Below are 27100 nucleotides of genomic sequence, written 5' to 3'. Positions count from 1 at the left end.
AAAACACTAGTACACATTTCGAAAAATTAAGGAACTCAGTTCGCTTCTTTGACCAAGATGACATTCTACTTCTGCTCTTATACGAAATAAAAGAACAAACTAACAACAGAAAGGAGAGGAAAACGTTAAAAGGCAAAGTTGGCAGTTCTTCAAATAATTAATTATTTAGTATGCCAAATTTCCTGAAATATGTAATGCGGTTAAAAGTTCTACATGTTTGAAAGACCGAAAATAACCAGTTAGAAAACATTTGGATCTCCTTAAGAGGCAACAAAATTTATTGAAAAAGTTAAAAAGCAGACTTTCTTCATGGTTTCAATTGAAAAGCTGACCTTCCAGCACAAGCTGCAGTTTCAGTTTGTTGGATATTCTATATGATCATTATTGACTGTCCAGCATTACCAGAGTACCACGAGACAGGCCTTGTCCGCTTAAACCTCTCTTCCACAGATGAAGAAATTTGAAAGAATGACATGCAATTTTAAATTTAATTGAAAGATGATCCAGCACACAGGTACTCTACTACGACCCCATGCTAAAACTGACAAGTGCCCATTAGTTTACATGATTCTTAAGATTGCCTTTTCAACCCCAGAATCGCACTCTGGCAGTCTAGTATTTGGTACATTACACAACCAACCTGATTAAAGTAACTAATGTCAATTGACCGCATCTACATAATGGCCAGTTTTCCGTCTATGCCGACTATAATCTGATACAAACCTAAAAGTGAGTCCACAACCCTCAACCTTGCACTTGTATGGCCGCTCACCAGTATGTACGCGCAAATGTTCAGTTCTTGCCCAGGCCCACTTGAATGTCATGGTGCAACCCTTCCATGGACATTTGAGGGGCCTATCATTTTCATGAACACGTTGATGAACCAGAGCATATTTGTGGGAGGTAAATTTCTTCTCACACCCTTCAATGGGGCAGCGGTTTTGTTTGTGCAGTTGCAGCTCTACCTTTGTCTGGAAACTCATCCAGCAGCCTTCCAAGTTACACCTATGAGTTGCCTTCCTCTGTTCTTTCTTATCGTTGGGAATGATGGAACTATGTAAAGACCTTTTCACCTTATTTCCCATGGGTTTCTTCTCAAAAAGTTCCTTAGTATCAACTCTACTCCCAGGTACAATTTTCCTAGCTCGTGGCCTTAAACCTTCACATGGACTTTTAACAAAGCCACTAACACTACATCCATAATCGGTTAAGAGGTCTAGCTCACGCCTCCTTTTGCCACCATTTTTTCCAGTCGGCCTTAATACTATTGCAGTAGTATCATCGTTTGACTCTTTCTTATGCTGCTCAGAGATATCAGCACCACTCTGTGAGTGCTTAGTACTAGATGTCTCTGTCGTCATTTTGAGACTTTCTGCTGAAGCGGAAGCTGCTTCTATGGGTGTGACATGGTCAGAGACAGCTATGTCTTTAACTGAATTATTAATTTGGATTTCTTGCTCCATAGATTTGTGCAAAGTTTCACTATTAAATGCCTCACAACCTGAGCCAAATTGTAGTGAGACTTGATCCTCAATCTTCTTATAACTTGAAGGACCATCAGTGCAAGATCCTGAGGAGTTGACAGGAACGGGAGATCTGATCATAATAGCTTTATCATCCCCACTATGATGATCTCTTTCAAAATCTGCTTCCGTTGGATGAGCAGATTTATCTCTAATGACAGATTCCGTCATATCATGATTCTCCTCCAAATTTTCATTATATGCAGTGCTTTGAACCACATATGTGGATGTAAATGCAGGAGTATGCACATGTGCTATCTCTGTTTCTCCACTAGTCTCTGCAGCCATGGTCTTATTCTCTGTATGGCAACTATTTGAATTTGTATCACAAGTTTTATCCTCCAAGGAAAACTTCTCAGTAGTACAAATTTCAGCCTGGGCTTCATCGAATTCCACCATTAAAGATGTGGTCACAAGTAACTTTGCTTCTTGTGGTGCGAGGAGATTCCCATTTTGATCTCTATTTAGTAAAAGCATCTCATGTTCATGTTGCAATCGGGGTTTCCCATCAGAAGCAGCAACGAACCTTTCTGCTAAAGAAGCGGTGCCTGCATTTTCATCCCTGAGGAAAGTACTTCCCAATATTTTTGCATCTGCAAGTGAAACTTCTTTTGAAACGTTAAAAGGATCCATGAAAACCCTGGTGACCTCCGCAGAACTACAAGCCTTAGGCTTGTATTTTTTCCTGGAATACTGGATTGTTATATTCCCCTTTCTGACATTCTGCATGTCTGCTGTAGACCCTGAAACTACCTTTGCTATTTGAACATTTGCAAATGGTGTACTTTCCATTGAGTTATTCAACTTTCTCTTTGAGCGCACTTTTCTGGAATGCCACTTGACGAGACTCAAGGAATCTGAACTGTGAGTTGTATCAGAGAATAATCCACCCAAAATCAATGCATGTTTTAATTTCTTAAGTGGACAGTTCCTTTGCAACTTCACACAGTGCCTTAAATTAATATTTAATTTCAATGTCCAATCTTCTGCACATTTGTCTTGTTCTTCATCCCCGATTGCAAGATCAATCAATGAAAGATGTCCTTGAGATGCATTAGCCAGAGGAATCTCATTATATTTGAATGTCGTGCCAATTTCCTCTGCAACAACAGCAGCATGTCCTCTTATTTTTTGGAAGTCTACATGAAATCAAAAGTTGTAACAAACGTTCAATACATCAAGAACTAGAAAAACTGAAAACTTTAGTAGTTTCTTTGGTATTATCATCATTAAGATAATTCAAACGAGGTTGTAGATGAGGAACCTTACCTGAATGGCAGATCACAAGAACATTTGCTCCACCTTTAGTATGCAGCAGTTCTTCAGTCTGAATTGCGTGCTCAAGGCAAAATATCCGTGGTCTTACAAGACATCTAGAAATATCACATTCCTTCTCAATGTCAACTTTTGATGTCAGGGCTGCATTATCTGTATGTGAAAGATGATGAGACTGTGATGTTTGACCCTCGTGCAGAGAAACTGCAGACTCGCTTGGCTGGGCAGACAAAGACACTTTGTCGTGGTTAAGGGAATGCACTCCATTTCTTTCAATTCTGTCAACTGCGTGAAGAGGAAATTCAGTATTCCGCAGGCAAGTCCAATCATTCTGATAAATTTGCAGTATCTCCCAGACATGAGAATAACAATTATTTGTCTGGACAAATGCTACCAAATAGTTAGGTAAGTGACAATTAAACAGATATATTGTAGCAGGTAACAACTTGGTCAAATGATGTTAAAACTTTGCATTATACCAGGTGTCCAGATTGTTAAAGAAGATGCGGAGGTTGGGCGTAACTCAAACCCCAAAAGTTTAATAGGGTGAGTATTGCCAAGACCATTTAAAGAGATAAAAATCCATTTTCTCATCCAATGTGGGGCACTTAACACCTCGTCTATGTTGCTCGGACCCTTCAAATTCCCAGCAACACCCATGTCGATCCAACAGGATTTGGGTGTGGATGTGGGTGTGGGTGTGGGTGTGGGTGTGGGTGTGGAAACCACACCGGATGTGGTCAACTTACCTTGGGTGCTTGATTACATCTATGACCAAGAATTACAGATTGATTAGGTATTTGATTTGATTTTTTGGTTTATGTCATATATATATAGTTGTATAATGTATGAGAATGCTTTGCTGTTATACGAGATATGTTATGAATAAGATATCTCGTATTGTTTTGTTGATTCATTGTACCTTAATTATCGTATTGTTTTGTTATAGTTTTTGTTATGTTGCTATTTGTTGTTTTTTGTACATCCGTTATTTCATTAGCAGGACTACTGCGTATTATTTTTTTCTTGAGTCGAGGGTCTATCGGAGACATTCTCTCTACTTCTAAGGTAGGGGTAAGGTCCGCATACACTCTATTTACCCCAGACTTCACTTTGTGGGATTACACCGAGTATGTTGTTGTTATATCTTATGAACAAAACATTTGGTGTTTATAAAAAAAAACTATTAGTTTTAGTTCCATATCTTAATTAATCAAAATATACACTTATCTATGTCGTAATATGCATTTATTGGTTGTATCCCAGCATCCATATCTACACTCATATCAATATCCCCGAATCCTAAAAGTTATGTGATGAAGAATCCAACCTCTAGATATGTACCCGAGTTCGAACAACATAGTGGCAATATAACATGGGGCCTAAAATTGAGCAAACCAAGAATATAAATAGGTCTAGCTATAATTCTGTGTCGAAAAAATGGACCTTGAGCAAGTTTCCAGGTTTGAGTCTCACTGCAACCAATTAGAATTTCCACATACTTGGGCTCACGAAAAAGAACCTGACCTGCATGTGTGGGGCGTGGCGAATACATAATTAAGCAAATAAAAGCTTTTAGATGAAATGTTCACACATTTCAACACCGATACTAACCTACAGGCACATAGCATCATCGTCAATCAGTTGGTTGAGTTGACAATTTACTTGATAAATTATCGCGGGCAACAATCTGGTCAAATGATGTTAAACTTTCTGTTACATTACACCAGGTGTCTAGATGTATACCTATAGGCACAGGCCACAAAGCATGGTCAATCAGTCAGTTACAAACTACATACTCATCTACATATTGGGCCGAGTTTTGTACATTGGGACTTCTTGGGGTCCAAAACAATTACTCTTTTGTTTATAAAATGACCATTTATGGTTTCTGTGATTAAAAAAAAGGAAAAAGAAAAAAAGAAGGTATTCTCATCTCATCATCTAAATAAACGTGAAAACAACTACTTCCATCCAGTGATATAAGTATACAACTCTCTGTTCATAGAAACCACCTTAACTAAGATGTACCTATTTAATAGACTTAAACGGAGAAGAGGAGTGAAAAAAGATAAAACATCTGCTAATTGGTCATGCCACTGGAGGTGAACTAATATTCCCCAAGACTACTCTAATCCAATGTGTGGGCCAGCATATGAAGATGTGTGTTTAAATATAGTAGAAACTTCTCATTAACTTGATAGGCAATGTACAAGTGGTGCTCCTTACATAAGAGTTTTAAGCTACGCACAATATGGTGGGAAATTAATTTCCATAATATAAGTTGAATAAATATTCTATATAATTTTAGTACAGAGAATATTTTATTCAAGAATTATGAACCTAGACACATACGAATCTAGATGCATATTCACTTGATATTCTAACATGCTCCCTCAAACTCAAAGTGAGAAACCATCTTGAGTTTGGTTGTTCTGAAAACATAGAAAGTCGACGCATCTCTCTAGCATAGTGCACAATTACCATAAGAAAATTGGAGCTGGAATTCTTTCCTCCAGAAAGTCTTGGGTAACTGTACAACAAAGGAAAGTGCTTCTTGCATTACACACGAAAAAAATCTATTCTTAATCACTGGAAAGAGATATGGTGATGTAAATTTCCAGAATATTATCAACGTAATGTAAATTGGTATAGCAATGAAAAGAAATTCAAAGTTTAGAGGATGTCGGTCGCGTAAAAAGAAGCAGTGCCATAACCTTTGAACTTTAATAGTCATAGATTATTATTTTCCTAAGCTCCCAGGCATATCTTACGAGGCAATGACCCAATAGAAATTCTTTGTCGGTACTTCTCTCTCCAGTGAGCTTTCTGATCACCAGAAAATCTCTCCTTTTCCATTTTCTCTCTTCTTCTTCTCTCTCTCCTCCTTCTAGGATGGAGGGAAGAACCTTTTTTCTGCCGGCGAGAAATCTTTCGAACTTATTGACATTAGTGATGATCGGGTGAGATGCTTTATGCTTTACTGAACACAGTAGGAGGTTTGTTGAGAAGATTTGGATCGATGAGAACAGCTTGAGATGGGTATGTGAAGCCATGAAAAAGGCTTCTAAGGGAGAAGGGAAGCTCTGTAGAAGGTGGAGTAGGAAAACCGAAGCTTATATTTACAAGGTTTACCAGAATTTGAACAGTTAGGGCAGATTCTTTCGAGTTGAAACAGGGCTGGGTGACGAGAAATAATCCGTAATCATCCCAGAGATTGAAGACAATGGGGGATGGGAAGACATTGTGAACAAGATCCTGAGATTTTTATGGAGACCTACCCTGAAATCGGAGAGATGGTGTCCCAACTCTCAAGCAATGTCTTATTATGATATTTCGAGGGTGGAGAAGTGGCCGTCAATGGAGTCTAATAGATCCAATCCGACAACTTCAGCAGCCATCCCAGATAATCTCAAATATCTGGATTAATGTCTGGTTGGAAAATTCAATGATTCCTTCCATACTAACCCAAATCATGATACAATCCAAAAGTGGTTCTACAACAGATGGAAGATGACAGCAGGCTTGAAGGTTTCCCCAATTTTGCACAACCTTTTTCTCTTTGAAATGCCATCTCGACAAGAAGCATAGAAACTATACCTAGACTGGTGGTCCCCGCTGGTCAATTTGGATACGAAGGAGCTATCTTCTGAAGAATGATGGATCAAAGTCTTCGGAATACCACTACATGCTTGGTCTGCATGCTCTTTCCAGACGATTGGTGATCTTTGTGGTGGCTATGTGAACATTGATGAAGATACAAAGAAGAGATCTAGAGCCCGTTTGGATGGACTTAAAAAAAATAACTTTTATGTATGAAGTGCTTTTAGAACTTTAAAGTGCTAAAAGTTATTTTTATAAATAAGCAGTTGAGTGTTTGGATAAAAGTGCATAAATGAGGAAAATTATGTGAATTTTAGGATTAAAAGAACAAAAAGGATAGTTTGGGAATTTAATTAAAATATAAGGGATATAAAAGTAATTTCCATGGTCAAAGAAAATGACTTTAAGCACTTAGGAAAAAAAAAGTTAGGAATCCTAACTTTTCATTTTTGACTGACTTTAAGAACTTTCTGGCTTAAAGTTAGCATTAGGCAAACACGTTCAAAAGCTGAAAAGGGGCTTTAAGTTGGTTTTGACCAACTTAAAGCCAATCCAAACGGGGCTCCTAATCTTCTATGGGCGAGAATTTGAATCAAGGAGAACTGTAGAGATATCCCCTGTAAATTGGAGCTAAAAGTAGCTGATTTGAGCTATGAATCTAGGTGATACTGATGCACACACAAACATATGGGTCGCCGGTGAAAACTGTGATCAGAAGAGAAAGAAGAAGGTTGGAGAAGAAGACGTGGAGTTTTCGAGGGAGTCAGAGGTCAATAGAGTGGACAGGCCTCTGGCATGACACGTGACCTACACAGATAATTCAAATCTGCCACATAATCACGAAGTGGGGCCAACTTATAGACACAATGGACCAGCAAAAAGGGCTGCCTTTTCCTATAAAGTTGGCCTTCGAATTATGCTAGTAAGGCCTTCTACACAAAAGGCCAAATCCGAAGTAAAATAAGGGGAAAAATATTGGGCAAACAACACAAATCCCACTAGTTTAGGAGCAAATTACTTCCCTTCACCCGAGTCTCCAATATTATGAATCTTACCAGAATTTGGACTTCAGATACATGTATCTAGCGCATCCAGATACATGTATCTCGAATACATAAGATCAAAAATATGTGTAATTTGTTCTAGATACATTGTATCCAAATGGATTTGCATGTATCTGACTCTCTCGCCTCTCGCCTCTCGCCTCTCGCCTCTCGCCTCTATCCTCTATCCTCTATCCTCTATCTTCTATCCTCTATCCTCTATCCTCTATCGCTCGCCTCTCTCCCGATGTATCTGTATTTCAGAATGTATCAGGGATGAATCTGATATCTCAGATACATGGATCTAGTGTGATTCACATGTATCTGGGATACATAGACTATCTCGCTCGCCTCTCTCCCTATTTTAGTGTATCTGGCAGCAAAAATACATGTATTTAAGTGTATAAAATTATTAATTAATGAGACAATATGTAATTATTTCAAACTATAGGGAGAATTAGTAAATATGGTAGGAATGTTTGTATAATTAGCAGTTTTTCCAAAAATATTTAGGAGCCCAGAGCCCAATATCCCTGTATTTTTAATCAACGCATGTCACATATGTAGGACTCTCTAGACCCAATCTCATTCGTACTACAAGCTCGAGAACTTCAACATTTGGTGTTGGAAACTGAAGATATTGAATGCCCAAGCAATTGCGAAGCCGGTGACAAAGGAAATAGGAAGATAATGCCCAGTGATTTGGGCTTGGGACTTCCATATTGGAGGTCTCAAGTTCGAGACCCCTTGCCAGCGAAAGCAAGGGGTTTGCCTTCTGGGTCGAGCCCGTCGCACGGCTTGCCTAGTGCAAGTTACCTCTCCTAAGTGGTTTGCGAGCTATTGTATAGGAGCGGGGGTTTTACCTTGTGCGCGCCTAAAGGGTAGTTGAGATTGTATTTATTTATTTATTTATTTATTTATTTGATTATGTTTATTACTTTAGAAATAAATATACCATGAGTAGTCAAAAAATGAGAGGTTGTCTACGAAGGGGTCAAGGGTTCCATATTCAGATGTTGAAAAACAAACAATATTAATCATTTAGTGTTCAGATCTAGAGACAGTGTCTTAATCATTCAGATGAGCATTCAGATTCAGACGTCTTAATCTTAATGAAAACAAATGAGGCCTGAGTCTCTATTAATGAAGTGGAAGGCTGATATAGTGTGTCTTCAAGAAACAAAAATTGAGGATTGGTCTCAGCAACTTGTAGGTTCTCTTTGGGGGAATTGATGGGCTAGCTGGGCAGATTTACAAGCAAATGGCACCAGAGGGGGGAATCATAATGTCGTGGGACAAAGGTTGTGGAAAAGTATCAATATTGAACCAGGAATATACTCAGTCTCACTAATTTTAGTCTCTAAAAGCAATTTAGATGGTGCTATACAGGAGTGTATGGATCACATACTTACATTGAAAGAGAAGAACTTTATGAACTAACTTCCATAAGGAGCACCTAGGAAGGTCACTGGGTTTTGGGAAGAGATTTCAATGTATGCAGATTTGAGTATGAAAAATTCAACTCATAGAAGGACTAGAGCTATGAAAAGTTTCTCAGATACTATACTAGGTTTGGGACTCTTGGATTTACCTCTTCAGGGTGCACTATATACATGGTCTAGAGGAGCTAAGCTTTTACAGAATGAGGATAGGAACACAGAGTATTTTCAGAGCTTGGCAAATGCTCACAGAAGATACAACTGTATTGATAAACTACAAACATGGGAGCTCATTATTGATGATAAAGCAGAGATCAAAGAGGAGATTTTGAACTTCTATCAACAATTGTACATTGAGAATGAGCCTAGGAGACCCTCTGCTAGATTTGAGAATTCAGCAAGAATCTCTTAAGCAGAAAAAACTTGGCTGGAAAGAGAGTTTGAAGAGCGAGATCTACTCGGTCATTAAAAGTTGTGCACCAGATAAGGCTCCGGAGAAGGATGGTTTGACTATGGCATTCCTCTACCAACATTCCTAGGATATTATCAAATATGAGATCATCAATGCTTTGAGACACTCATCATCAATGTCACATGGTAAAATCTGTCAATGCCACCTTTATATCCCATATCCCTAAAATGAAAGGGGCAACTGAACTTAAAGATTTCAGACCAATTAGTCATATTAGCAGTACCTACAAGATTGCTTCATAGCTATTGGCTAATAAGCTCAAAACAGCATTGCTAATGAGGCACTAGATTGGAGACTGAAGAAAAGTTCTCAATTAAAAAAATGTGACATTGACTTGATCAAATGGGATTAAATGGAATGTGGACATGATTTGAGTGATTAAAAACTTTGGGGTGCATATTAGAATTTCGAAATTTTAAAAAGTTTTCCCTCTTATTTTGAATTACAAATTTTGAAATTTCCCCCCTTTTTCATTATTTTTCAATCTTACTCTCTTTTTCTTTCTTTCTCCCTTTCTTATCAGATTTCTCTCACTCCCTCCCTCCATCTTCTTCTTCTTCTTCTTCTTTCTTTCTCCCCTCCTCCATCTTCTTCTTCTTCTTTTTTGTCGCGCCATTGTTGTCACCGCCGTTCATTCTTTTTATCACATTTTTTTATCTTTTTTTATTTTTATTTTACAGACTGTTTTGCTTTGATTTTGAGAATTTTCAAAAAAAAATATTTAAATCGCTGAAAGAAATTCTGCCGAAAATCAAGCAACTTCAGCAATTGCTTGAATTGTTGCAGCAACTTCAATAGTTGTTTGAGTTGTTGCAGCAATTGTTGAATTATTGTAGCAACTTCTGCATAATTGTTGCAGCAAACTTCAAAAATTGTTTAATCTTTTGGCAAAAAATGTGAAGGAGAGTGATTGTCGCAGAGGAGAATGCTGGTGGTGGTGGTGGCGACGGTGGAAAAAGAGGTGATGGTTGTTGTGGCAGTGGTGAAGGAGGAGAAAGAGGTGGTGGTAGAAGAAGAGATGATGGTGATGGTGGAGGAGGAGAAAAACATGGTGGTGGTGGTGATGGAAGAGGAGGTAGCGGTAATAGCGGAGGAGATCGTGGTGGTGACGGCGGCAGTAGAAGGGGTAGGAATGACGGTGTCGGCAGAGGGGGAAGAGAGAGGAAGGGGGAGGGAGAGGGGGTGGTGGTGGTGGTGGGTATGGGAAAATAGGGTCTTTGTGTAAATAATAAAACTTGAGGATTTTAAAATTAGTGTCATTAACACTAATCTTAAAATTATCACCTCTACTCAATAATTAAAACTTGTGTCACTTCCTTTTAGTTTTGAAACTTTTTTTGTCAAATTTAATAAAAAATCCCAGGACTCTGGAAGGGTATTAGGCAGCTGTGGGACACCTTTGATCAGCATGCTCACTTTGAAGTGGGTAATGGTGCACTCTTAAGATTTTGGACAGACAAATAGCTTGGCAATACAACTCTTCAGGATGATTACCCAGAATTGTTCAGAATTGCTCATGATCCCAACTTTGATATTGCTGCAAATAGAGAAGGGACCAACTGGGATCTGACATTCAGAAGAAACATGCATGGTTGAGAAGTGAATGATTTGATGGATCTTTTTGCAAGACGCCAGCATTGTCACATAAATCCCCAGACAGCAGAGAAGCTTAAATGGGGATACCACAAAGATCATTTGGAGGACCAAGCTACCACCTAAGGTTGTATGTTTTACTTGGACAGCTCTATATGAGGCATGTCTTACTCAAGACAATCCAAAGAAAAGCAAAATCCATCTTCCAAACAGATGCTATATGTGCAAAAAAGAGGCTGAAACTACCAGACATCTCCTTCTTCACTGTGAAGTGGCCTCAGAAATATGGAACATGTTTTTTGTCTATTTGATCTTAGATGGACTACCACCCCTCTCAGTAAAGGATGCTTATGAGAGTTGGAGTCTATGGAGAGTTGACAAAGCCATCAAGAAGATCTGGATCATGATCCCTGCTTGTATATTGTGGTGTATCTGGTTAGAAAGGAATAGAAGATGATTTGATGGGGCGTCACCTCTTTAGGTAGTTTGAAGGCAAGATGTTTAGTCAATTTGTTTAGTTGGTCCAGTCTGTACCCTGCTGGTAACGCAGAGCAATTTCAGGACTTGCTCTGCGGTAACTAGTTCTGGCTTAGATAGTTTGTACAGTCAGCCAGTGATATTTTGTAAGCTACAATGCTACATCTTGTAATTTTTGCATTTCTGCATCTTCTTCATGCCTCTATTAATACCACTTCATTAAAAAAAAGTAGCAGTGCCAGTTGCTGGAGAGATGAATCGTGCTTAAATGATCTTAAAGAGAGGAGTGGCACCTGATCGTTTCTTTGTTGATGGGGGCACCAAATCCAAGAGAGGAGTGTTGTCGAGCACCAAAATGAATAATAAAAGAAGAGAATATTAACCCTGCAGGCAACACATATTGGCCTGTACGGCCGGCCCATAGTGGATGCTATTTGAGTCTCTACCATGATCGTGGAGGCTCCAATACCATGTGAAAATATCGAAGAAACTTCCCATTTACTTAAGTGACAGTGTACAAGAGGTGCAGTGGTCTTTAATAGGAGCTTTAGGCTATCTGTAATATGGTAGGGAAATAGTTTACATACTAATAAGGTGATATATCCCCAGACCCCACGTTGTGGGATTTCACTGGGTTGTTGTACTAATAAGGTGATATATATTCTATAATTAAGTAGAGAATATTCTCTAAAATATTCTAGGTAGTTTTCCTTATAATGTACAATGAGACAAGCCATATATTAATCTAAACGCATATTCACTAGATATTCTAACCATGTGTATCTTATTACTTCAGGCGGAAATGAAACTTACAAATCAACAGCTGTAGTTCATAAACATACACAAATGGGACTCATTACTACATCTTCAAATTTAAATCATTTAAAGGATTAGATCTTCGAACATGTGAATGCAGCATAATTAGTATAATTTATTCAGCTTAGAATTGAACTGGTAGTTAGCGAGCAGCCACTAACAGAAGCAACAAACTGAAGCAATTCTCTTCTTTTTCTATCAGTGAAAGTTATGCTCTTTTCTTTTATTAGTATTCAGCTGAAACACAAACAACATTTCATTGGAGGAAAAACGTGTCAAAAGGAGAATAATGACAGAAGGAGTATGGATACATCCTTTGTAGCAAAAAAGAGGAAGAAGAACTCAGTACTGCTGTGTTCAACGAGTTTGGATTATTTCTCACATGTTGATCAGACACAAGAAGTTTCATAAATCAATTTGCTGAACCTTTTACAAGTAGTAAAATTAGCACATTTAGAGCTTGTTTGGATTGACTTAGTTTAAGTGCTTTCAAGCCAAAATAGCTTTTAAGAACTTTTGTAGTGTTTGGATAAGATAAAAAAGTGTTTTTAAGCACTAGGCTTTAAGCCAAACTAATAAAAATAAGCCAAAAACCATAAATTAAAATTTCTAACTTATGACTTTTGACTTATAAGTCATAAGCCAAAAGTCAATCCAAATAGGCTCTTCATAATAACAGAGGAAGATATCATCAACAAGAGAGATTGATTTAGTCATCAAGATAGCAGAACAGACAAACTCAACAAGGGAGAATAGTTATACAGGGCCTCCTACCTCTATTATAGTCCTCAATCATGCACCTATGATCTGGATGGGAATCCGACTCCACATGTTTCAGCACTCCAGATTCTTGTTTATTCTGAAATTCCTCAGGGAAAAGGTGTTTTGCAGACTTTTCCGATGGTTGCACCAGAGCCATAAATGGAAAACCAAGAATCCCGCAAGCTATGCAGGGTAATGTCCCAGAATCGATTTCAAATTCACATGACACATCATCATCCACATAGAAGTCACTGTAATTTTCCATGTATAAGCTCAGTTGGTCTAATACATCCTGACTATTGTTGTTTTCAGACTGATTGTCCCCTCTAGAAGCATCCGCAGTAACATGCTTGTGCAGTTCAGATTCTTTACCAGAAGATGGCAGCATATCCACATCCCACAACATTGCATTGTCAGAAAAGCTTTTCTTAAGTAAAAGTTTTACCAGGTTGCTCTCCTTTTCTATATCCTCAACGAAGGCTTTCTTTACCAGAAGCTCCCTTTCTTCCTTCTGACGATCTCTCAGACGAGAGCTTCGAACCCCAGGCAGCAGGGATCTTGGCACACTGTCATCACGAACATAGAAGTAAAGAAACCAAAAGATATTTTTATGTTTATTAAATTAAAAGTCAAAGGAAATGTAACCATAAGCCTATCCGTCCCTAGAGGCTTTGGTTTTTCTTGATTCATTAAACGTGAATGACGGGGGGAAAGCAACAAAATGGAGTAAAACAGAGCTTAGATATCCCCATATCACACATTAACTATCCTTGCTCGGTTTTTCAACAGTCACCTGTTCCACAGCCCAACTTTTCCATTATTGCAGGGACAGTAGCAAACTACAGCAACTTTCACCTTTTAAAGTAACCAAAAAGTATTCATTAACCTCATTACCCACTTAACTTAAATCAGATGTCTACAATTTCACTTCTGACCTAAATATTGTATTGTGAACATGGAAAAACAGATTTGTACTGCTGGACAAAAAGTAGTTCTTACAAATACGGATCAATAAAAGACAAATTAAGCTAAAGCCTACAAAGTTGCAATCCGGGAATGTAAAAGAAACACCTAATTCTCATCTCCTAGAGGGGACATGTTGGGCTGATCCACATATGCAACAAAAGCTGATGAGCAGACCTTGAAACAAAAGACATTGTCAACAAATATAACAACTGCTGATGAGAGAGCATAGGCAGATAGTTCATGGCAGCTCGACGAACAGCAGCTTCTTTGGCTACTGTAAGCCACTGTGGAGTACCGAAGTTGGCAGCCTCACCACAATTGAAGCCTGCATTTACAAGTGAATCTTTGAAAACCAGGATAAAATTGAAACAAACTCATTGTGTTACCAACACAGATTTCACTTCATACCACATCATGAACACAAAAATTTGGGAGAGGGCACTGTCAAAGAAAAAATTGGGCACTCAACCACAGTAAAGGATCCAGACTCACACGCAACTCAACTGAAATAGAATTTCTTTTATACAAGACAAAAAAAAATCATTGAATATCTCATCAAGACAGTATCATCTTTCAATTATTAAGCTCCCAAAACTTCCATCCAACCATTCTATAAAAGAATGAATTTTCTCATTTCCAACAAAATACAACAACAAACTCAGTGTAATCCCACGAGTGACCTTATCCCTACCTTTGTGGGTAGGGAGGCTGTTTCCGATAGACCCACGGCTCAAAAGAGAAGTATTAGAAGCATGGTTGCAAGAAACTATGATAGCAAATAGCAAGATACAAAGTAAATGAAGCAGCAGACACTAATACACATTGAAGAATAAGAAACCACGCGGTTACTAATTACTACTAATAAAGAGGAGAGGGGATGAGGCTAACCCCCTATCTCTCCCACATAAAGTGCAGCAACATTTGGCTCCACCAAATACAACTTTAGTGAAAACTCATTTTTAACCTCCTTATAGATTTATGTATTCCTTTTAAACTTGTACCATTTATTTTATGACCATGGTGTTCGACCAGCTTTCACGCACCTCAACTAATACCACGGGATACCTGCCACCTCCCACCAGCAACAGATACCAGGTAATTTTATCCACCAAGGCTAGGACAGATGGGAAGAATCACCTAGTGTTTTGTCTCCACTAAGAATTGAACCTGAGACCCCATGATTCTCAACCACTTCATTGACCACTAGGCAACACTCTTGGGTGCAATTAAATATTATACCATTTTTTTCTCACCAAATTGTCCACACAAGCAAATAGGAGTTATCGTTCATAGCACCTTTTTCTTGGCTTACATTTTTTCCACCTGGAGGCTGGAAATCCTCGAGAATAGTGGTGCACGGTTCAAAACAAGGTGGATTACAGATTTGCTCCTCTACTACACAATGCACACTTACAAAGAGGTCTCTTAGTGCTTTAGTTTTGATATTAGCTTCCATATGTGCTTCAAATTCCTCCATTGATCAAGCAAAAAATATTTAGTCCTATCCCTTTTATGTTATTATGTCATCTTCCCTTAATTGCATACATTGTATATATCATCCTTTTGACAATCTTGAATGGGTCTTGTCAAAGACATTTTTCAAGGAACTCATTCCCGTCTCTCCTAATCATTTCAGCTAATTTGGCGTCCTTATCCATAGTACTCCCTCCGTCCTATTTTATGAGTTAGTTTGACTTGGCACGGAGTTTAAGAAAGAAAGAAATATTTTTGAAACTTGTGATCTAAAATAAGTGATAGATGCTTGTGTGGCTATAAAACATTTCATTAAGAGTAATATAGGCATTTTAAAGTTAGTTGTTAATTAATATAGAAATGTGTCAATTCTTTTTGGGCCTAACTAAAAAGGAAAGTGAGTCATATAAACTAGGACAAAGGGAGTAACAGTGGATGTTCTAGGGAACTCTTGAACATTAGGCCTCCCTATAATGAATCATCTTACATCGCACTCAAAGGTATGGCCTAATGGTCAATGAAATGAGTGAGAACCATGAGATCTCAAGTTCAATTCCCAATGGACACAATAACGCTAGATGATATCTTCTTATCTGTCCAAACATTGGTGGATAGAGTTATCCGGACTGTGTTGGTTGGAGGTAGCAGGTACCCTGTCGAACTAGTAGATGTGCATGGAAGTTGGCCTGACACCACGATTATTAAAAAAAAAGGATCTTGCGTCGCATTTCCCACTGCGATTCTCAAATGTGAATCTTAAAAAAGCACTTTTCCCAAAGGGTGGAAAAGAATTAGTATTGTGGATCTTGTGAAGTAAAATATAATATGAATGCTCCCAAGCCCTTTTCGCGAGGTCCACCTCTAAGGTCCCTTTTGGACCTTTAGAGTCCTTTTTCGGTGGTATTTGATCATCGAAATCAACCTATTGATTCCCTTTTCTTTCTTTTCTAGCAACCTCTCTCTTTCTCTTCAAATATGGATGAAGATGTCACATACTTCGTGGTGGGTTTTAAATCATACGATATCACTAGAACAATTTCAAGAGTTGAGACTTGGTACGAATGGGTGGAAAGAGAACATAGCATGATGACAAGAGCAAGTTTTAGCCAAAAGACGATGGAATGGGTAGCCATGTCCTCAGAGAAGCATCGAACACCAAAGGAAATTCAGTCAAAAGATGGAAATTTCATGATCATGCCTCATAATTCTTTTGCTCCAAAAATTTCAACAAATTTGGCTGTTACATTAGCATTATTAATATGCAAGGGAACAGGAAAACAATAACCATCATTCCTGAATAGTCATCCAACTCAGGTTGGTTTGACATTGCTTTCAAAATAACAAATTTCATTAATGCTAAGAGGAAAAGGACAGTGACATTAATATAGCGAAATACAGAAAAGGGGTTACTGTATGCCGATAAAGTCAGAAATAACAAATGGTCCACAAGAGAAATGAATGTTGCTAGAACCCACAAACAAGGAAATACTTTGGTGATCTCTCACGAGGCAGGGAGAACCCAGTGATTTGCTGACTAGATGTGTGGCTGGCAGAGGAAATTCCAAAGGCGGAACCCATCGATGGCCCTCTAAAGTTGGCACCAACTTTCACTTAGACACCTCAACTAAGCTTTGTTCATTTTAGACACCTCAACTAAGCTTTGTTCATTTTAGACACCTCAAGTAAGGTCCCGATACTCTTCCTCAACAAAAAGGTGGAGAAAAACAAGCCCTTTTCTCACTCGACATCGACACCAACGAAGGAGGTGGTGAGGAGGAACTTCAATTTAAGGACCCAGTTGATGAAGATGCCATGTCCATAATATATATTGAAGGAAGAGGAGATTTAATCGAACAAGTAGATGAAGAAAGGAAGGAAATTGGGGCACTAAATATAGAAGAGGTTATTCCACTGAATTCAGCAGAATTAATAGAGAACATGAACCCAGAATCTCACTCATTAGTCTCTTTTTGGGTTAGACAGAATATTCTCAGATTGGGTGAAGAATTTGGAGTACATTTTCAAGGTTGTGAGGAGTTAGCGGGAGGAGTTGTTCATGAAGATAGATGGGAAGAGATAAAGCTCCGTCTAAGTAGCAAACGCTTTGATCCCGATGACTCCAAAAAGTAAAGGATCAAAGGAACTGAAGAGATTGAAATCTGGAAACAATTTTTACAGCTACGGCACGAGAAGCAAGGGGGGCGTACCATTGACCAAATTAATGAAGGTTAACATCGTATCATGGAATGTGTGGGGTCTCGATGATGCCAGGAAGAGACTCTTGATTAAAAGTTTGATGCAAAACTGGAAAGTTGATGTTTTCTGCTTTCAGGAGACGAAATTACAAGGGGATATAAGGGATATTATAAAAGATTTATGGTCAAATAGATGGGTGAAGTACGTGCAACTAGAAGCTAGTGACACAAGAGGGGGCATAACTCTAATGTGGGATGGGGAAATTTGCGAGATAGGGACATATTGTATAACTTGTAAATTTGTGTGCAAAACTCAGGACCTCAGTTGGCATATGACAGGAGTTTGCGCTCTAAATAGTAGAGCAGAAAGGGAAGAGGTCTGGTGGGAACTAGAGGCTGTAAGAGGACTCTTCATAGGTCCTTGGGTGGTGGGGAGAGATTTTAACACCATTAAATTCCCCTCAGAAAAGAAGAACTGTTCAAGATATAATAAAGCCATGATGGACTTTTCAGAGTTCATCGAGGATACGGAGCTAGTGGACCTACAATTAGCAGGGAACAATTATGCTTGGAAGAAAGGGGAAGGCCATGATGTTGCAGCCAGACTAGACAGATTTTTGATTTCTGAACGTGGGAAAACTCTTTTAGGAACATCAAGCAATCAGTCCTACAGAGTAACATTGGATCACTGCCCCCAATTCTTGAATGTGGAAATTGGGAGAAATCAAATTCTTTCTTCAAATTCGAGAACTGGTGGCTGCAGACAAAAAATTTCAAGGAGAAGGTAAAGTTATGGTGGGAATCTCACCATTGTAGAGGCAGACCAGATTATATTTTAGCTGACAAACTAAAATATTTGAAAGGAAAGCTAATAGAGTGGAGCAGAACTAGCCAAGGCAATCTGGGATTACAAAAACAAAGTATCCTAAGTCAGTTGGCAGAACTTGAGGCAATACAAGACCAGAGACAATTATCTGATGATGAGATCTATCTAAGAACAGTTCTTACTGTAGAGTTTGAAGAGAATGCAAAAAAAAAAGAGATGGCATGGAGACAAAGGTCAGAGATGATTTATTATCTCTGCCTCACATTCACAAACAAAACATAGAGATTACTCATCTACAGTATGCAGATGACACTCTAGTATTTTGTGATGCAGTAGAGGAGCAGATGCTGATTTTGAGGGTCATCTTCAATATTTTCGAGGTTGTTTTAGGTTTGCACATAAACTGGATCAAAAGTTTCATCTATCCAGTCAACACAGTGATAAATATTGAAGACTTAGCTGACAAACTAGGAGGGAAAGTGGGTGAACTACCAACAACCTACTTGGGAATGCCTTTGGGAGCTAAGAGCAAGTCAAAAGAAATATGGAGTGGAGTAATTGAAAAGTGTGAAAGGAAGCTTGCAAACTGGAAGTGTCAATATTTATCTTCAAGTGGCAGACTAACTCTAGTTAATAGTGTCCTGGATGCCCTTCCCTCATACATGATGTCATTGTTCCCTATACCAGCCAAGGTTACCAAGAGGTTGGATGCAATTAGGAGGAACTTTTTATGGTAGGGCAGTGAAGATAAGAAAAAGTACCATTTGGTCAAATGGGAGGAACTGCTGGTAAGCAAGAGGGGGTGGACTCAATATCAGAGAATTGAGTACCCAAAATAAAAGTTTGATGATGAAATGGCTGTGGAAATTTGTCTAACCAGAAGTATCTTTATGGAAGGAAGTAATAATAGAAAAATATGGCATGGAGGACAAATGGATGACAGAGAAAGTGACCATCCCTTATAATTGTAGTGTATGGAGATCATCAGGAACCTATGGCAACTGGTCTGGGAGAGAACAAGTTGTAAGGTGGGCAATGGAGAAAAAGTAGCCTTCTGGAATGACATTTGGTGTGGACAGGAGACATCAAACATGCTTTTCCTGTACTACATAGTTTGAGCCAAGCACAAGAAGCAACAGTGGCAGAATTATGGACAGGGCAAGGGTGGAACCTGTTTCTGAAAACGAACCTAAATGATTGGGAAATGACAACCATAGCAAGATTTCATGACACAATGAACATGGCTACCAATCTGACAGGAGAGGAAGATAGACTAGTATGGAAGGGGGAGAGAAGGGGAAAATTCACTGTAAAATCAGCATACAGAGAACTCAGGTCTACTGAGGTGCAGCAAGTAGGATGGCCTTGGGAGGATGATCTGGAGAACAGAAATTCCATACAAGGTGAATTATTTCATATGGCTTTTGGCAAAGGAGGCAGTCTTGACACATGAGAACTTGAACAAGAGGAAACCCAGTCTATGCTATAGATGCTATCTATGTGAAGAACAGGTGGAGACAGTCAACCATCTCTTTCTACACTGCAAATGGACAGATCAATTGTGGCAAATGTTCATTCACAAGAAGAAGATCAAGTGGACAAAGCCTGGGAGTATTATAGAAGTTCTACAATGCTGGAACAGGGATGGAAATGCAGGAAAAGAGGAGAAGAGATGGAGGATTGTCCCAGCTTGCATTTGGTGGACTATTTGGAAGGAAAGGAATCAAAGATGTGTTGAAGGAAAGTAGAACAACATTCAAAAGATAAAGACAAACTGCCTAGGGCTTTACTATTTTTTGTGTAAGCAAGTAGTGATAGGAGACAATGAAGATATGTTTAATGTTATTGATTGGCTGTAACTAGGAGATCTTAGGAATGATGTAAGTAAAACTTTTTGGAGGGGGACTACACATTGATGTAGTATACCTGTGGATATATAGAAGTAAATGTTACCTTTCTCAAAAAAAAAACATCTGGAGCACAACTGGAGGCCCGTCTTCATTCGGTAATCCTGCGTGAGAACAACCTGTTTTACTAAACAGTAAAACAGGCCACCTTGTAGGGCACCTTAACTTTCTAGATCATTTTCCATGTCCAGTAGCTTGGTTGAGTGTGTGTCCTCTGTGAGTTTCTGTAAGCTGATCCAACTGAGAATCTCCCCTGTTTATCTGGAACCCAAAAAAGTTTGTCTTCACTGCTATTGAGGTCCCTGCATTGCTTCAGTATATTTAGAAATTCAACCATCATGTTCACCTCCCAATCATTTAAAGGTCTCCTGAACCTTAAGTTCCAACCCTGAGTATCTCTCATTTCTTTGACAGTGGCCACTTTCTGTAGACTCAAGCTGAACAGGTCAGGGAAACTAGCTTTGAATGAAGCCTGTCCCACCCAAACTTCCTCCCAAAACAGAGTTTTCCCACCATCTCCCATCTTTATTGTGCACTTGTTTATAAGTTTTGTCCATAAATTTCTGATTATCCTCCACTCTCCAGTGCCATGTGGTTATGTTGTTATTTTGCTGATCCACCTTGTCTCCATTCCATATCTGGCCTTAATGGTATCTTTCCACAGTGATTGTTCTTGAGATGAAAACCTCCACAGCCATTTCATTAGCAAGCTGTGGTTTTGTAACTTCTGATTCCTTGTTCCTAGTCCCCCTTGTTTCTTGTTGACTAAAATTTCATCCCACTTGACCAAGTGAAACTTGTGATTATTAGGATCACAGTTTCCTTGCCAAAGAAAATTACTTTTGAGAGCATCTAATCTGTCTCTTACACTTGCTGGCATAAGGTACACAGACATCATATAGGTAGGCAAAGCATCAAGAACACTGTTAATGAGAGTAACTCTGCCACCCAGGGATAGATACTGACTTTTCCAATTGGCAAGCTTCTACTCACATTTCTCCAGTACATTGTTCCATATGCCTTTTGATTTTCTCTTATCTCCCAAAGGCATTCCCAAAAATTGTGGGCAGCTCCCCTATTTTTTCCTCCCAAAATATTTGCCAGACTGTCAATCCTAGGTACCTCATTCACTGGATAGATGAAACTTTTGCCCCAATTCATGTGTAGACCTGAGGTTGCTTCAAACAGTATCAATATTATGCTTAAAAGCTTCAGTTGGCTGATGTCTGCATCACAAAATATTAGAGTGTCATCTCCATATTGGAGATGTGAGATGGCTAGACTCTGTCTACCCTCCATGTTTGCATTAAAGCCCCTTATCCAGCTGTTTGTTTGGGCTTTTCTTAGCATATCATTGAGACCCTTCTTGCTAAGATAAAGAGAAAAGGAAATAATGGATCCCCTTGTCTCAGGCCTCTCTCAGATGAGAAGAAACCTGTGGGAGAACCATTAATCAAAACTGAAAATTTCACTGTAGTGGTGCAAAATTTGATCCAGTTTATCCATCTTTCACCAAAACCCATGTTTTCCAAAGTCTTCCATAGGAAACCCCAATTTAAGTGGTCGTAGGCTTTCTCTATATCCAGCTTAGAAAGAATGCCTGGGACCTTGCTAATTTGCCTAACATCTACACATTCGTTGGCAATCACAATAGCATCCATGATCTGCCTGCCCTTAATAAATGCCATCTGATGTGCATCTACCAGTTTTGAAACCACTTTTTTCAGCCTTTCAGTCAACACTTTTGAAATGATCTTATAAATGCTACCTATTTAGTTAATAGGTCTAAAGTCCTTCAGTTCTTTGGTCCCCAATTTTTTTGGGATCAAAGATATGAAGGTGGCATTGAAGCTCCTTTCAAAAATGTTCTGATTATGAAAGTTCTGAACTGCTGCCACTACTTCTTTGCTTACTATTTCCCAACACTTGGTGAAAAATGCCATGGTGAAATTATCTGGTCCAGGCGCCTTGTCCCTCGCACATGCCATAACACATTCTTTGATTTCAGACTCACTGAACTGACATTATAGCATTAAATTGTCTTCTTGACTGATAATAGCACCCGATCTATGGTTGAATTGAGGTCTCCATATCTCTGATTAACAACAAGCCCAGTATAGTCCCACCATGTGGGGTCTGGGGAGGGTAGAGTGTACGCAGACCTAACCCCCACCTTGAAAGGTAGGGCGGCTGTTTCCGAAATCTCTGATTCTGTATAAAAATTCTGATAAAATTTGACAATCTCCTCTCTGATCACTGATGGATCACCTGTACACTCACTATCCACCAGAAGTTTGTCTATATTATTGTATCTCCTGTGACAGTTTGCAGTTCTGTGAAAGAACTTTTGAGTTCCTGTTACCTTCTTTCAACCATATAGCTCTGGACCTTTGTCTCCATGCCATCTCTTCCCCTCATCTTCCTCAAAATTCTTTCCAAATCCCATCTCTCCACTAGCATAAATCTCCTGCTGAGCACTTGGAGCAGCTCTTGCACCTGTGAGACTTCTCCTCTTTCATCTTAACGATGACTTTCTTCTTATTTTCAATAACATATAGACGAGTTGGATGGTAAATATCTTTTCCTTGGCACTCTAAATGTCTTTAAATATCTTGTGACTCTCCTTCAACATCATGACTTTATAATTCATGCAAGAGAAAGAACGGGACTTGTTCCTCCTCTTGTCTTCTCCAAATAGCCTTTTTCAATTTTACTCAAATGCTATTTGTGATAAACTCTACCCTCCACAGTGGTTTGAACACCTTTTGATGGAATGCTGATAGTTTGAGAAGAGAGGCTAGAAGAATGGAATCTTTGACTTTCTTGAAATTGAACTTTTGACATTGTCCTTTCTTCTTCCTCCTCATAAAACTTACCACACAACAGTAAGATACTAAAATCTTTTTACGGATTTTAATTCGCATGCAGAAGTCACTGTTATTTGATGTGAAGCCTCTTCATGAAACCATAACTTCTTTAGCACTGGCCTTTAATGAAAAGCTTAGTGTTTGTCCCCTTCCAAAGCCAACTAATTTGAGACTTTGGATCCATTCTTGTGCAACCACTACCGATTCAAAATTGTGTTTTATTCCCCTACTTTTTTTATTTGCAGTTTTTGTTTTCAGGTAAACTTGGGCACATCCAAATTAATCCAATAGGGACGCGCCTCTTCTTCATCAAGATAATGCTTATCTTCTTTCTTCTGCAATGCAACTAGTACCTTGAAGAGAGTCGATTCTATTTGTCTTTTGGGCCAACTACCACTCACTTCAGAATCTTTAGATAGTCTTTGAACAGTCTTAGCTTCTTCACCAGTCTAAAACTCGGATCACCTTCCCGCGAATAGCTTATCTCATTGGGCCCTCAGCCCCTCACCATCACCTTAAGACCTTCATAGAGAACCGCATGTTCTTAAGCCTAAGAAGATTTCTGTTTCCCGATCATTTATAGATAGAGAAAGCTGCTAATTGTGGATTGAAGATCTCTGATGTGGAGTAGAAGCAAAAACGTATACGTCAAAACAGACAAAGAAACATATATATATTTTCATGTCCGAGACAAAAGGGGGGGAAAACTTAACTTATTACGAAGAAAGATGACAATAAAATAAAATAAAAAGCAGCTATTTCTGCATAAATTGTTGAAGTTCATCACAATAACAACATCTTTAATAGAAGATCAGAAGCAATTACCATGGCTGAAACCTACATGGTAGGCCCTCGGGAAAGTGACAACAAATTCACCAGGATTCTGTACCAACCTTAGCAAATCAAAAGCTTATACATTAGAATGACAGCAAAATTTTTGATAAGTTCGGAACGGCAAAGGAAACCTCCATCTTAGTTTCGGGATATAACCAAGAGAAAAAACAAAGTTAAAATGGGATCAGACAAAAGGAAACCACCTGCAGCAGGGGATGCCTGATGCTACCAGAATTTCAGGTGATAAAAGAGTGGTCTTCTCGCCCAATAGTGCAAGAGCAGCTGGAGATCAAATATTATATTTATTGAATCTGAGAATTAGAAATTTTTCAGAGCAAAAACTCCAGAATATCTCCATTTTAAAGTCAATAAGCGAGTTGCCAGATGACTGAAGCCAAAGATCTACATTGATAAGTGACACAAATTGAGAAGGCCTATGGAAATTGTTTACCTCAACAGAAATTTGAATAAGACTTTAGAAAGTCAAGTTATCAGAATTTAAAGTATAAACACAAACAAGAGACTGAACATCTGTAGCAATTCCAGAATCAGAAATATAGGAAACATGATCACTTCTGAAGGTACTTCAAAAAAATAGATTCATTTAAACAGACACCGCCGAAACCTTCTTTTTTGATTTTTGGGACAAATCTGAAATGCAACGGTCATTATTTACACTAATTTTTCAATTGGCGCCCTAAAGATGTTTTGGTAGACACATTTAGGTTCAACCTTTCACTTAGTGAAGACAGCTTCCAAAACCCACATCAAGAAGCAGAGCAGACTTCTTTCCACAGACCACACAAGAAATTCATACTCTTCATTAGAAAATTTACTTTCTAACTTATGAAAAGATAGTTAGACCGCAACTGCATGTAAACTTCCTACCATGGCTCATATCTCATAACTTCCAGCATACCACCCCTAAACAAATACAAACTGAAATTTTCTCAGTCAATGCACATTGAAGGGAGGGATTCTTAAAGATGGGAGAGACACTCTACTGGATGCCAAACATCATTTAAAACAAAAAAAAATGATTGGAAGAAATATGTCCTAATTCTGAATACCTTCCTATTATTTGTTGTTTCTTCATAATAAACAGGATATAACTACTTCTCTAGATAACTGAATGAAGTTTGGAAGCTAAACGTAAAGTTATTTGTAAATGAAGGTATCAACCATTTAAAAAAAACATCTAGAAAGCTTATCCCAGAAAGAAGTGCAATGCAGCAGAGAATAAGCTTTCATGGCTTATAAATATCCAATTCTGAAAGCAATGGACATTATACAGTGACTATCAACCATACATTTCAAGATATTTTTTCCATTGGCAATAGCAATAGAGTAATGACAAAGGACAATTATTAAGTAAAAGAGAAGTATCAGCATAACCTGATGATTACCAATTATGAAACTGCCAAAGAGCACTAGTTCTTTCCATCTTTTGTAAGATGATAAGAAATGAGAGTTAGAACATTTTAAGGAGCTAAAGAAGATGTCGTGGAAGAAAATAAAATATGCCTTGCATTCTTTTTTTCTTTTGTAAATGCCATCACATTGTTGTTGACAAAAATGTATTCATACCTAATCGATCAGTAGTTTCTCCATAAGCATGACAACGAATGACGTCTTCAAAACTAAATGCATAATCTCCTGGAACTGCATACCAAGTCTTAGGGGATCCTGTATGAAGAAAATTTAGACTGTGAAGCTCATGATCCTCAACATGCCAAGCAAACCAGCTAAACAACATCCCTATATAGACCATTGGAGAAGTAACACCAGGGATATCATCTGGCATGAAGCGAGTCAGTGAGCCAGGCGACCGCGCAATTACTTGCAAATTCCAAGGACTGTTTGCAAGCTTCCAACCAGCACTACCTTCCATTTCACCAGCATTACTACAACCTTTTGGCCTAAAAGGGGATGAGTTTGTGGATTTGTTTGATAAAGGGGTTAACAAAGAAGAGGATGGTGTCTCTACACTATGATGACACTGACCATTGTCCACACTAGTACTCGAAGTTCCTCGACTATTTATATCATGAATTTTCCTCTTACATGGCCTTTTCCTCCTGCAAAAACTACTAGAGAGTCCCTCCTCAGGCTCCCCAAAGGCAGAACCGGGCACATCATTTGCATACTCGACGTAGATAGGGTCCTCAAAAGCCGTTTTCCAAAACATTGCCTCGACAACCAAGGGAGAAATCTCCTTAACCATGCCCAATTGAGTCCTGGCAAAGTTCTTGGACTTGGTTTCGAACTGCTCTAATGTATAAACTTGTCCACTTTGCCACACTTGCTTCTGAGATCCCAATGGCACTGCCGCTTTCAACTTCTTCTTTTGACTATGACCCAATTCCTGATGTCGCGTGGTAAAAACTGCCCTAAAGTGGCCATTTCCCTTATCGTCACCACCACAATTCCCAAACTCGGGGCACTTGGATAGAGAGTTGTTCAAGTTATGAAGGACATACTTCTTTGAAGGTTTAGGCAATGGTGGAATGACCTTACATATACCAAAAGCACTAGCTTCCTTCTCAATTTTTGATATATAGGCAATGGGGTCAGCAAATTCAGTATCAGTAGGTCGAAATTCAGGTGCGAGGGGCAACCCTTTAAGCCATTCAGGTATATCCACACACTTCATCACAATTCCACACAATATTCAAATAATTAACAAACACTACTGGCTAAAAGAGTGAGTTATTAAACCTAAAATTGAAATCGTGAAATGTAGTTACATTGGAAAAAGTAGAACCTCAAACTGCTCAAAATTCCCAAGATTGTGTCGGGTCTAGGTTATAAGGGGCAGTGCGTAACATAGCACTTTTAACAATCATTTCCTTAACCTACGCCAGGGTGGAATATGGTGCACGCTTGTATCAATTACGTCACCCCAAGTTTTGGACCACGGCAAAAAAGAATTAATTTTATTTTTTTAATTTTATTTTTGGCATTAATTATTTAGAATTAGGAGACATATAAAGAGATAAAGATTAAAGAATTAATAAAGAGTATATTAA

At 38.6% G+C, this 27100-nt stretch overlaps 1 protein-coding gene across 3 annotated transcripts; it reads right to left on the bottom strand.

Moving 5' to 3' along the window:
* Positions 1-154: 154 nt before the first annotated feature.
* On the bottom strand, positions 155-26857 carry LOC129903655 (lysine-specific demethylase ELF6). Of its 3 annotated transcripts, XM_055979209.1 has the most exons (8): positions 26076-26857; positions 25659-25757; positions 24275-24353; positions 24063-24130; positions 14144-14294; positions 13016-13569; positions 2793-3083; positions 155-2662 (listed from the first exon to the last, which is right to left on the bottom strand). In XM_055979209.1, the coding sequence occupies exons 1-8, from the start codon at positions 26722-26724 to the stop codon at positions 660-662; spliced, it is 3894 nt and encodes a 1297-aa protein (XP_055835184.1). In that variant the 5' UTR covers positions 26725-26857; the 3' UTR covers positions 155-659. The 3 variants fall into 3 exon arrangements, with proteins under 3 accessions (XP_055835184.1, XP_055835176.1, XP_055835178.1); XM_055979201.1 differs by having other exon boundaries at positions 25659-26857; XM_055979203.1 differs by lacking the exons at positions 24063-24130; positions 24275-24353 and having other exon boundaries at positions 25659-26857.
* Between the last annotated feature and the right edge of the window lie 243 nt (positions 26858-27100).

This window comes from Solanum dulcamara, chromosome 1 (assembly GCF_947179165.1).
Source record: "Solanum dulcamara chromosome 1, daSolDulc1.2, whole genome shotgun sequence".
Taxonomy (NCBI): Eukaryota; Viridiplantae; Streptophyta; class Magnoliopsida; order Solanales; family Solanaceae; genus Solanum; species Solanum dulcamara.
The sequence above is the reverse complement of the archived record's forward strand: the minus strand, read 5'-3'. Positions and strand labels throughout refer to the sequence as shown.

Coding starts and splice junctions, on each gene's coding strand:
- LOC129903655 (XM_055979201.1), bottom strand. CDS start 26,724: ATGAAGTGTGTGGATATACCTGAATGGCTTAAAGGGTTGCCCCTCGCA. Junction 14,295..24,062: donor CCATGTAGGTTTCAGCCATG/GTAATTGCTTCT, acceptor TTGTAAATGCAG/GCTTCAATTGTGGTGAGGCT. Junction 13,570..14,143: donor ACAATGTCTTTTGTTTCAAG/GTCTGCTCATCA, acceptor TCGTGATGACAG/TGTGCCAAGATCCCTGCTGC.